The sequence below is a fragment of the Rhinolophus sinicus genome, chromosome 3, assembly GCF_057876585.1.
Source record: "Rhinolophus sinicus isolate RSI-liver-muscle chromosome 3, RSI-T2T, whole genome shotgun sequence".
Lineage (NCBI taxonomy): Eukaryota > Metazoa > Chordata > Mammalia > Chiroptera > Rhinolophidae > Rhinolophus > Rhinolophus sinicus.
The window spans coordinates 130,292,312-130,306,060 of record NC_142503.1 but is presented as its reverse complement, the minus strand read 5'-3'; the positions used below and the strand labels follow the sequence as shown (position 1 = coordinate 130,306,060).

The following is a 13,749-nucleotide window of genomic DNA, read 5'->3' as shown; positions in this document are numbered from 1 at the left end:
GGTATCTGTGAAGACTGTGCTTTGGTTCTTGCGTGAGGGATTATCTTTTCCTCTATCTTTTTTTAATTCTTCTGTAGTTTATAAACATGCGTATGTTGCCAGAAAATGGGTTTTTGGTGTTAGTTGCAGGAAAGAATTGGAGGACACATCGAGTTAGCCAAGCAAGTAGATTTATGAGGAAAGGATAGTAATCTCTCAAGATGGCGAGAATGGGCAGCCTCGGAGAAGAGCAGCTGCCCCGAAGAGAAGTGGGGTTGGGCAGTTTATTACACTAAAAATGAAAGGCTGAAATATTCAGGATTTAAGGATGTCGTTGTAGGCATTCCTAGACAGGTTCTTGCTGACCACTCCTTCCTGGCAGGATGATACGGGAGTCTCTTGGTTCTTCCTTATGACAAAGTGAAGATTCAAAGGTCAGCAAGCTGATTAATATGCAAGCAGGGTTTGTTAGTGATACCTTCTCAGGGAAGAGAACAGGCATAGCCAAGGTGTGAGAGAGAGGCATAGGCCCCTGGTCCCCTTATCCTGAGGACTTATAGTTTGCTGGGTGGGGTAAGGGAGTTACATATTGATTTGGCGGGAAAACGTGGTACATGCTCTTCCACAGGAGGTTGTGACCTCTTAAGATGAGTAGAGGTCTGTTGATTAAGATCCTTACCTTGCTCCAGACCACCTCTTGTCATCTGTTGTTGTAAAAACAGATAGTGGCTGAGGCAGTTAATCACAACTATCTATGAGCTTTTTCTGTAGGTACCATGGACCCCCTTCCACCCTTCCTCCTTCTCCTACATTTTCTAACTTCTACCTAACAAGGAAGGGGACACTTTTGTCCTTATTGGCTCTCTTGGAAGTGTCGTGGTGACACAGGGGTGCAGATATTTTTTGGGTGCTATGCCAATAGCATTATAATCTATTATAATCCACTAAAATGGTAAGATGGAAAGTGGCAAGATGGCGTCCTGGATTCTCTCTCAGCCACTGAAATCCAATTCTGGCCAGATTATAGTAGCACTTTCTCCTTAGCTGCTGACCTTGCCTCCCCCTTCCTTTTCTCCCCTCTCCCTCCAGCACTAGTCTTCCTAACTATGGTAACACATACACCTTAATATCCTCATAAACTCTGGTCCAAGACTAAAGCCTATCAGATTGATGACTGCAACACAAAAGCCTTTGTCTCATTTACTCCTGAGGGAACAATTCCTCTCAAAGACAATTCTCACAGCCCTCCCTTCTCCTTTTGAATATTTAGAAATAAATTGTCAACATAGATGCTAGCAGCTAAAGAAGGAAAGTATGTTTGTGAGTGAGTGAGTGTGTGTGTGTGTGTGTGTGTGTGTGTGTGTGAAAGGACTAAACTGAAAATATTTGAATTACAGCGTATACTGTGTTTCCCTGAAAATAAGACCTAGCCGGACAATCAGCTCCACTGCATCTTTTGGAGCAAAAATTAATATAAGACCCGGTCTTATTTTAGTATAAGTATAATATAATATATAATATAATAAATACCGGGTCATATGTATATATAGTTTATATTTAAAATGTACAACCTGATTTAGCATAGATATGCATTGTAAAATAATCACTACAATCAAACTAATTATCATATCTATCACCTCACATGGTCACCAAAAGTGACTCCATTTTTGACAGCTGTCTCTTTTTTTAACACTATTGAACATCATAACTTAGCCCCACCAGTTTCTACTGAATGCAGATCGCTTTCGCACCATCATAAAGTCAAAAAATCCTAAACACGAAAAATCATAAGTAAAATCTGAGTCACTTTTGCTAAGCCACAGCACGAAAATAAAACTTAATCATTAATGGAATGTCAGTTTCAACCTCTCCTACAAGTGGAATATTCAACCAGTCTGGAATTTCCTGATCGACACTAATGAGGTAATCTACCTGATAAGACCCTTTCCCTTCCCCGAAAAGAAGGTGTCTTGGCTTGAAATTATTCACTCTTTGAACTTAGTCCCACCCTTTTTTTGCCTATAAAAACCTTCCATTTTGTACAACTCATAGGAGCACCCTTCTGGTTGCTAGATGGCATATTGCCTGATTCATGAATTGCTTAATAAAGCCAATTAGATTTTCAAACTTCCTTGGTGGGATTTTATTCTTCAACACCTGTTCCCAGGGCCTTATTTTATGCATTATGACTTCCCCAGAAGTCAGTCTTTGAAATCTGACACCTCTGCTCCAGGCTATTCTCAGAGTGGACCTGAGTATTCTAGATGAAAAGATATAAAAACGGGTTCACACAGTCAGCCTGTCCCCTCTCCCCAACCACCCTGTGGGAGTGCTGTACCTCCCACATCTGTTCCTTTCTTCACTGCTGCAGACTTCTTGGCTCTATGAAAAGGGGAAGAACACAGACTCTGTACTCTTCAGATCCACACACTACCAATCCCCACTACGACCAGTGACGTGAGTACTAGATCTGAATAGGGTCAGTCAGAATTAGAAAGGTTTATGCTGAGGACGCTTGTGGGAAAAGGCCCAGGAACACTGGGAGGGGCATGATTGAACTTCTAGATTACAGAGTTAACTCTTTTTTGCATTAATTGATTTCAAGTTCTTTTTACAAAATGTGTCAGAAATTCACACAAAAAAAACAATAAGTTGATATTTTGACTTATTTTATGCATTAATAATAACAATTTGAGCTGCTTTGTATATAAATGACATTTTTATGTATAAAATGAAAAATGCAAAAATATAGAAAAATATACATCTGCTTTCCTAAATTTACTTTCTGGAAGTTTCCATCTGCAGTCAGTGGATGGAAATATTCATTTGGATATATCCAAACATCACAGCAAAAGGGTTAAGAATGGAAACTGATCCAACTTGTAGGAAACAAAGACCTGAATTCAACTCAGCATTAATCTCACTGATACCACCTCCCCCCACCTCACACCCGTTCTTCCCTAATCTTTCAAAGCATAATACGTTGAAGCAGCTTGAATCCTGGTCTTCTTATCCTGTTTAGGCCGTCTGAGCTAGGGATAAGGTGCCACAAAAGATAAAGTGCCTACCCCTTGTTCTGTGCCTGATAAAGCACTTCATACCCTCAGACATGCTCTCATACGAATCTCATTTGACTCTCACAGGTCTAAGGGAGCTATTGTTAGGCACATTTCAGAGCACCAATGCTGAGAGAGTTGAGAATCAAGTTGTTACCTGTTCAAGGTTCTTGTGGCCGACGCTTCAAAATGCCAATATTCAATAGATCAGTTTGAATAAAGAAAGGTTTGTTACTTGAGAAGGCACTGTCAGAGAACATGGGAGCTCTCAGTGGTTCTTCAAATCCATCTTAATAGCACCTCCAGTTCATCCTCTATGTCCAGGGAAGGGGCAAGAGGCAGATGAGGGCTCTAGACAGCCAGGTGCCAAAGAAGAGCATGAAACCTCCAAATCTCTTTGTTCCCAGTTGGTCTATTGACCCCCACTGATCTGAGTTCAGCCCTGAGGCTCCTGCAAATCTTTAATAAACAGTCATTGTTCTGTACACTCCCCTCCTCTTCAGGAGAGGCCCCTCTGACAAGGGGCTATTCTACAGAATACTCAAGGAAAATACCCAAGCCTCAAGCAGAATTCCTCTAGTTAATTAGCATACCTATAGCAGAAGCTACTTAGCCTAAGTCAGAGGTAGGGAAACAGCATTTCACGCTTACAAGGTTAGAGGTTCTGTAGGGCCAGGTATACTCCTCAAGGTAACAGAAGACAGAGAGCTGGTTTAAAGGGAAGACCTTTTCAAACATCTCTAGGCCTTGATTTTGACAAGTGTAGGTCCTGTGAGGGCAGTTTCGATCTTGGTACCTTGATTGATTAGAAGAATATTTCAAAACGCGTTCCTTTTGATAGGGTAGGTAAATAGAAATGAGCAGGAGGAGAGACTTAGCCCGCTTAGAAAGCCCCTTGCTGCAACTCCTACTGAGTCAAGACCCCTTGCATAATAGGTGCCCAGCAGAATTCCAGGCTTCCACATACTTCTGAATCAACCCAGTGCATTGCTAAATGCCAGAGAAGGGAGGACTAGGCAGCTCAGGGGGCAAAAGATAAGAGAGGGGAGAAGGGGAGGCAATTCTACTCATAGCAGTAACATTTATACCTTGTAAGGTGCGACTGCTTCCCTCTCGTGGTTCTGACCACCCCATGTCTCGGAGTGTGATTTCTTGTACTAATAAACTTCTTGCTATCCTATGCTGCACAAAAAAAATTGTCTCTTGACTGAATTCTTTCCCTTAAGAAGACGAAGAGCTGAACTACAATACAACGTCATTCCCAGTGGCACTTTATAATGGTATTCTTAATGACAAATCAAGATCATTTATCATGATGGTAATTAGGGAAATGATTTCTGAGAAGGAAAGTGGGTGGTCACAAGAGACATATTTCAAACAGGCTTTGGGGAAATGTTTAAGGAAGTCAAGATTAGATAAGTATCATTGGCAGAGTCAGTTTAATTGCAGCCTAGGATTTCAGGGAACCAAAGTCTTTCTGCTTAGGAAATATCTCCCAAGTCTTGACTCATCTTCTACATTCTCTTAAAAGGTGACAACCCTTTCTGCTTCACAGATACCATTAAAATGCCGTTCTCTTTCGGACACATGTTCACAGGCTTTTCTGAGAGCTGACAGGGACTGTAAAACAGAGCTTGCTGGAGGGTGATTGGCTCCTCAGTATGGGTAGAAAAAAGGGCAGCCTGGAGAGGTTGGGAATTCTCATAATAAACTTCATCTATATTTTACAATTTTGCACTTGTCTCACTTGGGCTCTAGCATATTTTCAGTTCTTATAAGTTTTATTGTCTAATGAGACTTATCTGCTAGTCTGGGAACCAAATGGTAAAATTAGGTCCAAGTGTCTACATTGGCAGAAAAAGGAATTTTAAGATGGAGCTCAGCATCTAGGACAATGGTGCAATAATGCTTTCCTCTCTCTTCCCTGTGGACCCACAGGTGGCCCTGGTGACTGAGATGTCATCCTCTCTAAAGGTCCTAGGCCCTCTCTTGATCCTACTGCTCACCCTATGTGGGCTCCTTTTCCAAAGCCAGAACGTTTCCTGGAGGGACTTCATGAAACAGCACCACCTGAGCTCAAGCTTGGAATTCAGTGAGTACAGATGCAATGATCTCATGAGGGAAAGAGAAGCTCCAAAAGACAAGAACTATCACATCTTCATCTATACCTTATGGCACAAAATCGAGCATATATGCCTCAGGAACTGGAGGGATCGCTACAGGAATGTGTATATGTGGGCCCAGTATCCCTTCAAAATACTCAAGTGCTACCTGGGGAATAACAAAAAGAGCTACAAAGAGCACAGGAGCTACAGTTACATTGAATTCCATTGTGGCATGAATGGGTTTGTTGATAGCATAGAGGACATCCGGTTATTAGAGGTTATCAGCAACTAGAAAGTCTACCCACACCACCAGGTTTTAGTAGAGTGTTTAGTGTTTCCCAAGTGATGGCCCCTGCCTACATCAATAACCATTGCTACTCCTCACTTTGCATTTATGTGTCAATGTTTCCCAACTAGAGTTATGTATCACTTTGTTTCTTGTTGGGTCTCTGGCTGGAATACCCTTCTGTCCTTGTTTACCTGATTTATTCCTACTTTTTTTTTTTTTAAAGATTCAGCTCATATGTCATCTCTTTTTGACTAAGTCAGAAATTTTCCTGATATTGACTCCTTATGCCTGTCAATGCTGAATGCTTTTCCCTTCCCTAAATAAATTATATTATTCCACTGTGTGTGACATTTATCATGTTATACGTGTAGAGTATGTGCTGCGTGATTGGTATAAGTGTTAGAGGTCTGTATGATATAGATTATGCTTAGATGTAATTTGTGCCATGTATGGGTTTAAGGTGTGTGCTATATGTGTGTAATATGCTTATGTATGATGAGAGTGTAAATGTTTATGTGCTAAGCTGGGGAACAGCTGTTACCTAGGCATTGATGGTGTTGACGTGCTGAGTTCCACCCAGATTGGGGGCCATTGGCAGAGCTGATTGGGTATAAAACATGTAGCATGGTCCTGGCTCATAGTAGGTGCTCAGTCAACATTTTTCTTCCTTTCCCGTCATTTGGCTTGGTGCTTTAATTTTGACTTTGATAAAAACCAACATTATGAGTACCCATTAATCATCTCTCCCTGCCTCCAGAAGATAGAGATTTCTAATGTGAAAATACAGTAGTCTGTCATCTGTATGAAAGCTATGAGTTCCCAGAATTATAAAGGACCTTCTCCACTAGCCACAGAACAACACAGATCCCTCCTGGACTCATTTGTTAAGAATGTTTCTAAGAAGACTAATGCATTTTAGATGGGTTAAGGCATTATGTTTCCTGAGGAATAATATATTACGTAAAAGATATTAGCACAACTGAGTTTATCTGATAATAATCAGTTTCACTTGGGAGAGAAATAGGGTAGGGTCGGAGGACTTTAAAATGTACCTCTTGAAGAATGGGGCTTAAGACTTAAATTCTGTTGGAAAAAAGAGGAAGTAATGGAGGAGGAAATGTTGAGGACACAAGTAGAGTCCATTAGAATTCTGTTTGCTAAATGGGGGAGACAGATACAGAGTAAGAGAAATACTCACTTTATATAATTTTGCCTAGGGCAGGTATGGGGAGGAGAAATACCAAACATTAAGTACAGTACCTGTGTTCAGTCTCCTGCACTGTTGAATGACTCCAGCCTTGAAACAATTAGAGAAAAGGCCATGGTATCAACATGTTCAATTAAGTGACTGCCCACCTTCCTATAACTCAGGCCTCAATGAGTAGCCAATGAATCTAACTTGGTCATCAGGTTCCAAGGGCAGCTCCTCAACTTTGCAATTTTTTAGTGCACCTGGGGATGAGCAGACACCTGAGAGATGATGACCTGTACCAACCAAACTCTTAAGCGATTGGTGTTAAACCAGTAGTTCTTCACCAATGATCAATTTACATATGGAGAATACCAGTTGTTGTTTTTTCACTTGATAAATGCTGCTTCAAAATGTAGTGGCATATTTTGGGGTGACATGTTTTGGTCTCCTACAGTCATATTTTAGGGTGGTCTATTTTAGGCTGAGCCCGCCGGCATAATAAAGCTCACCTTCCTAGCTCTCTGAGTGCCACTTGGGTTCTTTCCGGTCCTGGAATCCGTAACAGTTTGGGTTGCTTGCAACCAAAAACTTCAATGGATAAACTATCTGCAACTTTTGTGATCCTCAAAATCACCAGCATAATTTTGCCATCCAAATTTTGGGATCTGCTATGTAAATTAAGTGCTTATCCTACAAGGTATATCACCTTTCTTTAGCACAGCACATAATCTCCTCCATATTCTGACTTCTTCCCACCTCTCTAGCCTCATCTCCTATCAATCACTTCACTTTTCTCTTAACAGCAGTCATACCTAGCCATTTACAGTGCCAGGTGTTACCAGCGTTTGGGTTCTTGGGTTTTTCAACTTAGAAATTGAGAGGAAACCCCAGAATTTATTAAGCACGTGCTCGAAGACAAGGGAGGCAGCACAGAGGAGGGGACGGTCCTGGGAACTGACCTGGGGGCATGACTCTGCTTGGCTGCTTTTGTAAGCGGGGGACAAAGCAGGGTCCCGCATAAAGGCAGGTTTTCTTTATGGGCTACGTTGCTTGGTAACTATGTTTGTGCCTGTGTTACTGGAGAAGAGACCCTTCTTGATGTGGTGTCCAGGTCTTGGCACCTTGAGCAAAGAATTGAATGAGACACAGAAATACAGTGGTGAAAGAGCAGTTTATTAGGAGTAAAGTACATTCCAAAGAGATAGGAGCGGCCAGCACAAAAGAGTGGCTCCAAAGGTGCTGACTGGTGAGGGCTTGGAATTTTTATTTCCTTCTCTTCTAGAATGGGCTACTCCTCTCTAGGTGTGGGGCAACTTGATTGGTACCTGTGATTGACAATGGCTAATGGTTATGGTAAACAAGGTCAAGTTTTGGTGGAGAGGAGAGGTATTTTGGGCAGTCATTTCCTGTAGACTATGTTGGACATGTAGGAATGTTACCTGATGTATCCAGGTATCTCAGAGACCCAATTCCTGTCTCTAACTGCCTGCCTTATGTCCCCCTTGAGAAACATGATCCCCATAAGTCTCTATGGGAAGTTGAGGGACAGGAAATCTCTTCTGTATCTGCTTCCTGTCCTACTGAATGTGGCCATTGTTCCTGCCTACTAGGGATTCACGGGACTCTCACCCTATCTGATCTTAGATGAGGGGAAAGGATCTCGAGATCCGCCTGAAGGACCAGGTTGACCTCTGTGGTCAGGATGTACTGGAAGTCTTGGTGGGGCATCACTTGTATCCTAAGGGCCCCTAGATGAAGAGAGATAGATTTTAGTTAATAAAATTAAAAGTGTGGCCCAAGAAGCAGGACTCAAAGCCACTGATGCAGGGTGACTGTGTGATGAAAAATTTATTCAGCTTCATGGAGCTTGGACTTTCTTCTGGTTTAACCGGTTATTCAGTTATTGCTCACCCAGGAGCTAGGCCTGGAAAGAACGCTGTGCTACAATGACTATAGTCAACAAGCGTTAGGGTAATTGTCTAAAGCAGGGGGTAGGAGATTTCTATGCTTCAGGTTAAAAACAATCTATTGTTTATGATTAAGAAACTGATTTGAAAAATGATTATAACCGAGGGCAATGGAGCTAAGACACTTGGGAAAAGGAAATTTAAAGTTTTTACAGTGAGGGGGCTCTCCCATATCACCTGTGCTATGGGGGCAATATGGCAGACTGTTCACTATCGACACCCCAGGAAGGTCATATAACTTGACCTTGATGAACCGCACATGCAGAACTGTGGTTCCAACATCTGCAAGGGAGTAAATGGTTGAAAGTGAGATAATAATCAGCAACTTCTGCTTTTTTGTGTAGAAGGTGACAAGGTAGTGACACTCTTGTGGTCAGCATATTAGGCATTCTTTCTGACCATCCAGCATTCCTTCCACCCTGGGCCCAAGTGCAAAGGAGTATGCTATCTCACAGGAACATACCATAAATATTCCAGCCACTGCCACTGAAACTTCTTTCTTACTTGTTGCTACTTGGTGAAAGTCTGTCCTAGGTTTACATCCCAGTTTAGTTCCATGGCCATCGAGAAACCTGTAGGCTCCAGTTCATAGCGATCCCTCCCATCTGATAAAAAACAAAATTCAACCGAATAAACTTGAAGTTCTAATTGGCTTTATTAAGCAATTCATAAGCAATTCATTAAGCAAATCAAGAAGCATCTTGTATAGCAACTAGAAGGGTGCTCTGAGGAGATTGACAACTTGGAAAGTTTTATAGGAAGCAGGGTGGGGCAAAGGAGCTATGAATGAAAGAAAAGAAAGGATTATTTGGGGGCTGGAACACCTTTTCTTTGGGGGAAAAGAAGGGGAAGGATTTTTATTATGTAGAATGCCTCTTTTTTCTATGGGGATGGAGAGGGCTTACTCAACAGATTGCCTTACAGGTGCTTGATTAGAAAATTCCATACTGGTTGATTAAGATTATGTTTCTCGTAGAGGTTGAAACTGCATTTATTTGTTTGTTTGTTTGTTTGTTTGTTTTTCTTTCCCCTTTCTTCCGCTTTCTCCCCCCTCCCCCCGAAATTTTCCCTTCTCCTTCATGTGTATGGGTCTGTTCACACACGATTTCCTCCTTGGGATGCCCTTACCATCCTCTTCACCTAACTTCTAATTATCCTCAAAACTCAATTCAGATGTTGTGCCCTCCAATAATCCCCCCTCTCTACTATCTTCTCACAGTTCCCCCAGTTTTCTCCATCACAGCTGTAAGTTCTATTTATATTTATTAAATATAATGTATTTGTCTATTTACCTGATTATTTCTTTCATTAGATCATGAGCTCCCAAATCTGAGTAGCCCACTATCTTGTCCAATAAATGTACACATTAATGAATAATTCATCCAAGTCCGTTGTTAGAACTCACAACATTACCAAGTATGTGGTAGCTGTTACATCAGATTTAGCTGGTATATTTTCTCTTAAGGAACTGAAATCATAGAACTTCAAATAACTGAAACTTCAGCTCAGGAAGGAAGCACTCAAACTGATATGGGCCAACGAGTAGCCCCCCACCACTGAAAAACTTTTAAGTTTTCTTTCCTACAGAAATTTTAAGTTTCCTTCCTAAGTTTCCTTTCCCCCAGTTTTTTAGCTCCTACCCCTGCTTTAGATAATTACCCTAAAACTTGTGATTCATGCTTGATTGTAATCATTGAAGCTTAATGTTCTCTCCTATCCGTTCTGGGCCTAACTCCTGGACAACACCTGAATGACTGATTGAATGGCCACAGACTCTATAGAGCTAATGGATTTATTAATTAAAATCTATTTTTCCTCATTTGGGGGCCTTGGGGATACAAAGGATACAGCAGCAAGATTGCCAGTCGCAATCAAAGAAGCCAACACGGTCTTCCAGTCGGATCTCGGGATCCCTTCCTCTCATCTAAGATCAGCTAGGGCAAGAATTCTGTGAATCCCCCTGTCATGCGGGAGACCCTGCTCGCTGCGCCATTTGTCGTGCGGGGAGGTCTGCGAGGTCTCTGCTCCCGCTCCCCATACAAGAACGCAGGATATGGTGAGGCCAAAACGGAACACCCACGGAGCCATAGGTAGGGGAGTCATACCACTATATTCTCTCTGGCGGCACTATACTCTCACTGGAGGCTGGATCCACACTGTCCGCAAACCGCCATCCACACTTGCCAGCCCAGCCGCCATCTTCTCGCTAGCTCCCATCTTTTCTCTTTTTCCTCTTCTCTTTCTGCTAGCATAGCCACAGCAGTTATATTAGTGGCCAATGGCTCACTGGTTACAGCTGACGGCCAACTAGCCACAGCTGATGGCCATCCCATCACAGTTGATGGCCGTTTACTACCTGAGCCAGGCACCTGTCTATGTGAGGCCGAGAGCCTGGAAACTATTTTTTGGGGTTTGGCCCCACACCCCCAATAGGTAGGGACAACTCTACGCCCCTGTCCAGCAGGAAGCAGATACAGAAGAAAAGACCTTCTGTCCCTCAACTTCCCATAGAGATTTTATGGGGATCATGTCTCTCAAGGGGAAAACAAGGCAGGCAGTTAGAGACAGGCATCGGGTCTCTGCGTTCCTACACAGAATGCAGTCTCCCAACAGACCTCCCCTCTCCAACTGAAACTTCCCCTTTTCATTGTAATTATCTACATTTATGAGAAACAAATGGGTACAAAGGCCACAACAACCTTCATTTCACCTGGGCTTCATTATACCATCATTATAATATCATACATATGCCTGGAAAAACTCATTAATATCACTATAACAGACTGAATTCTGGGAAGGAATATGCGCTGTCTAAAAGGATGAGGTAATAGCCTCTTGTCAATCAATTGGTCCCATGCCTGGAAACGAACAGCCCATTCTAAAGAAAAAAAGGATAAAAACTCCAAGTTCTTGCCAGTCTGGGCCCTTTGAGCCCTGCCTTTGCTCAAGGGACCACTCCAAACTCTTTGGAGTGTACTTTTTCCTCCTTAGCCACTCTGCTGCTCAGGTCCACTCCTATTTCTTTGGAGTGTACTATCTCTTCTAATAAACTATTCTTTCATCACTTTATTTCTGTGTCTCGTTCAATTCTTTGCTCGAGACGCCAAGAACCTGGACACCACACCGAGAACAGACCACTTTCCGGTAACAAACCCAGATCAGGAAGTGTTCAGTTCCTCAAAACTGTGAGTTTTGAGTCTTACTGTTTCTTTAAATAACTCTTCCTGTGTCTTTAGCGATAGCGACACTATTGTAATCAACGAGTTTGAAGGTCTAAGCATCTCATCCACACTGTGCAGAAGAAGTTCGTCTTCCCTCGGTTTCTCTTTCCTAAGGGCTCAGAACTCTTCCCTTTCGCAAGCAGCCTACAGAAGCCTCTGAGCCTGCACCTAACTACTGCTTCTGTTCTCAGTGGGAGCCCCAGTGTGGAGACCTGGTAAGAGGAGAAGCCACAGGGCTGGGGAAACTAGGGCAGTGAAGATGGCTGGGAGGTCCAGGTCAAATAGATGGAGGGTAAATATTTCAGGAGGGAAGAGGGATGGATGAGACAAAGTTTCTGACATGGAGGCCATCAAATGCAGGAGAGAGAAGAATGGGATCTGCCGATCAGAAGAAAGGTCTTCTTACCTCATATTCCTCTTCACTGGGCTTCAGGTTCATCATAAAATTGTGAGACTCAAGTGGGAAAGAAGATGGTTAGGAAAAAAAAGAGCTATGAAATCTTAAAAGGCACAACAAAAATCTAAGTGCTTATTAATAATAATTTTGTTCTTATTGCTTCTACTACTACCATTATCTTTCCTCTTCCTACACAGAAAAGATGGTGTTAGATCTCCTGGAAGGCTTTCCTCTCCTCCTATTGCTGCTGGGATTGTGGGGGCCAATGTGTCCACTTTGGGCTTTGCCTAAGAATCTTACCAAGGCTCGTTGGTTTGAAATTCAGCATATACAGCCAAACCCTCTCCAATGTAACCAGGCAATGCGTGTTGTTAATAATTATACTCAGCACTGTAAGCCTCAAAACACCTTTCTGCACGACTCCTTCAAGAACGTGACTGCTACCTGTGCATTGCCCAAGATTCTTTGCAAGAATGGCTGGAACAATTGCCACGAGAGTCAAAAGCCTGTTAACATGACCAACTGCAATCTCACTGCAGGGAAGTATCCCAACTGCCGCTACAACGATGCTGTCCAATACAAGTTCTTCATTATTGCCTGTGACCCCCCTCAAAAGAGCGACCCTCCCTATCAGTTGGTTCCTGTACACTTAGATAAGATTGTTTAAAGTTTCCGTCACTTTTCCTCTCACTTGATACAGGTTCTCTTATGATCTCTTCTGCCTTTTCTTTTGTTGATTTCCCTGGTTCCCATAGAAGTAAAAGGGAAGGTGTTGGGAGGATTAGCGTGCCAAGGATTCAAGACCAGAGTTGGGACAAAAAGAAATAGAATTCTTTTCTGCTTTTGAGCTCTGTGTATTTCAAAGGAAAGCAATAGGGAAGAGGGCAAACAAGGGTCCAGACCTCCATATTTTTAACCTTGGAACTTCTATCAATCTTTGTTGCACTGTATTCATAGCAATAAAATCACTTTCTCCTGCATTCTAATGAGTGTGAGTATGACTGTTTGAGATCTGTTTCACACTATTGCCAGCCTGGAGAGATCTAGACCTGCCTATGCCAGTATTCCAAGGAAAACTATTTTGGCTCTAGGTGTAGGATAGGAAAAATAATTTTTCATCTATTCTTCTAGGTTCTTGGCTGAGAACCCCTATAATAAAAAGACAGATTAATAGGAGAAAACTATTTTAATTACGTATGTATATATGGGAGCCCCATAAAGATATGGGACTCAAAAGGTGGCCAGAGGATTGAGCCTTATATGCCCTCTTGAGCTGAGGAAAAGGATAGGGGTCTAGGGCTTCAAAAGGAAGGAAGGCAATCACAGGAAGGAGAGAAGAATAAATGTATGGTAAACAAAGTTTGTCTTGCCATGGAGATAAGTCTCCCAGAAGAAGAAGTGATCTCTGGTAAAGGCTTTCTTCCTGGTACAGGTCTCCTTTCTAATGTAAGCTTCCCTTATAAAAGGGTAACTTCCACTCTGTTTTCAGAGCTTCTCCTGTGTCTGCAGTTCCTGAAAATAATCAGCTCAAAATAATCCTTAT

General features: G+C 42.3%; 2 protein-coding genes across 3 annotated transcripts; both read left to right on the top strand.

Moving 5' to 3' along the window:
- Nucleotides 1-1,588: 1,588 nt before the first annotated feature.
- EDDM3B (epididymal protein 3B) lies at nucleotides 1,589-5,767 on the top strand. 2 transcript variants are annotated; one of them, XM_019718480.3, is made up of 2 exons: nucleotides 1,589-2,436; nucleotides 4,974-5,767. In XM_019718480.3, exon 2 carries the CDS (start codon nucleotides 4,992-4,994, stop codon nucleotides 5,430-5,432), a length of 441 nt encoding a protein of 146 aa, XP_019574039.2. In that variant the 5' UTR covers nucleotides 1,589-2,436; nucleotides 4,974-4,991; the 3' UTR covers nucleotides 5,433-5,767. The 2 variants fall into 2 exon arrangements, with proteins under 2 accessions (XP_019574039.2, XP_088653219.1); XM_088797093.1 differs by lacking the exon at nucleotides 1,589-2,436 and having other exon boundaries at nucleotides 2,498-5,767.
- A 6,021-nt stretch (nucleotides 5,768-11,788) lies between these two features.
- RNASE6 (ribonuclease A family member 6) lies at nucleotides 11,789-13,186 on the top strand. Its single transcript, XM_019718465.3, has 2 exons — nucleotides 11,789-12,024; nucleotides 12,404-13,186. The coding sequence occupies exon 2, from the start codon at nucleotides 12,409-12,411 to the stop codon at nucleotides 12,871-12,873; it is 465 nt and encodes a 154-aa protein (XP_019574024.3). The 5' UTR covers nucleotides 11,789-12,024; nucleotides 12,404-12,408; the 3' UTR covers nucleotides 12,874-13,186.
- Nucleotides 13,187-13,749: the final 563 nt, after the last annotated feature.

Coding starts and splice junctions, on each gene's coding strand:
- RNASE6 (XM_019718465.3), top strand. CDS start 12,409: ATGGTGTTAGATCTCCTGGAAGGCTTTCCTCTCCTCCTATTGCTGCTG.
- EDDM3B (XM_088797093.1), top strand. CDS start 4,941: ATGCTTTCCTCTCTCTTCCCTGTGGACCCACAGGTGGCCCTGGTGACT.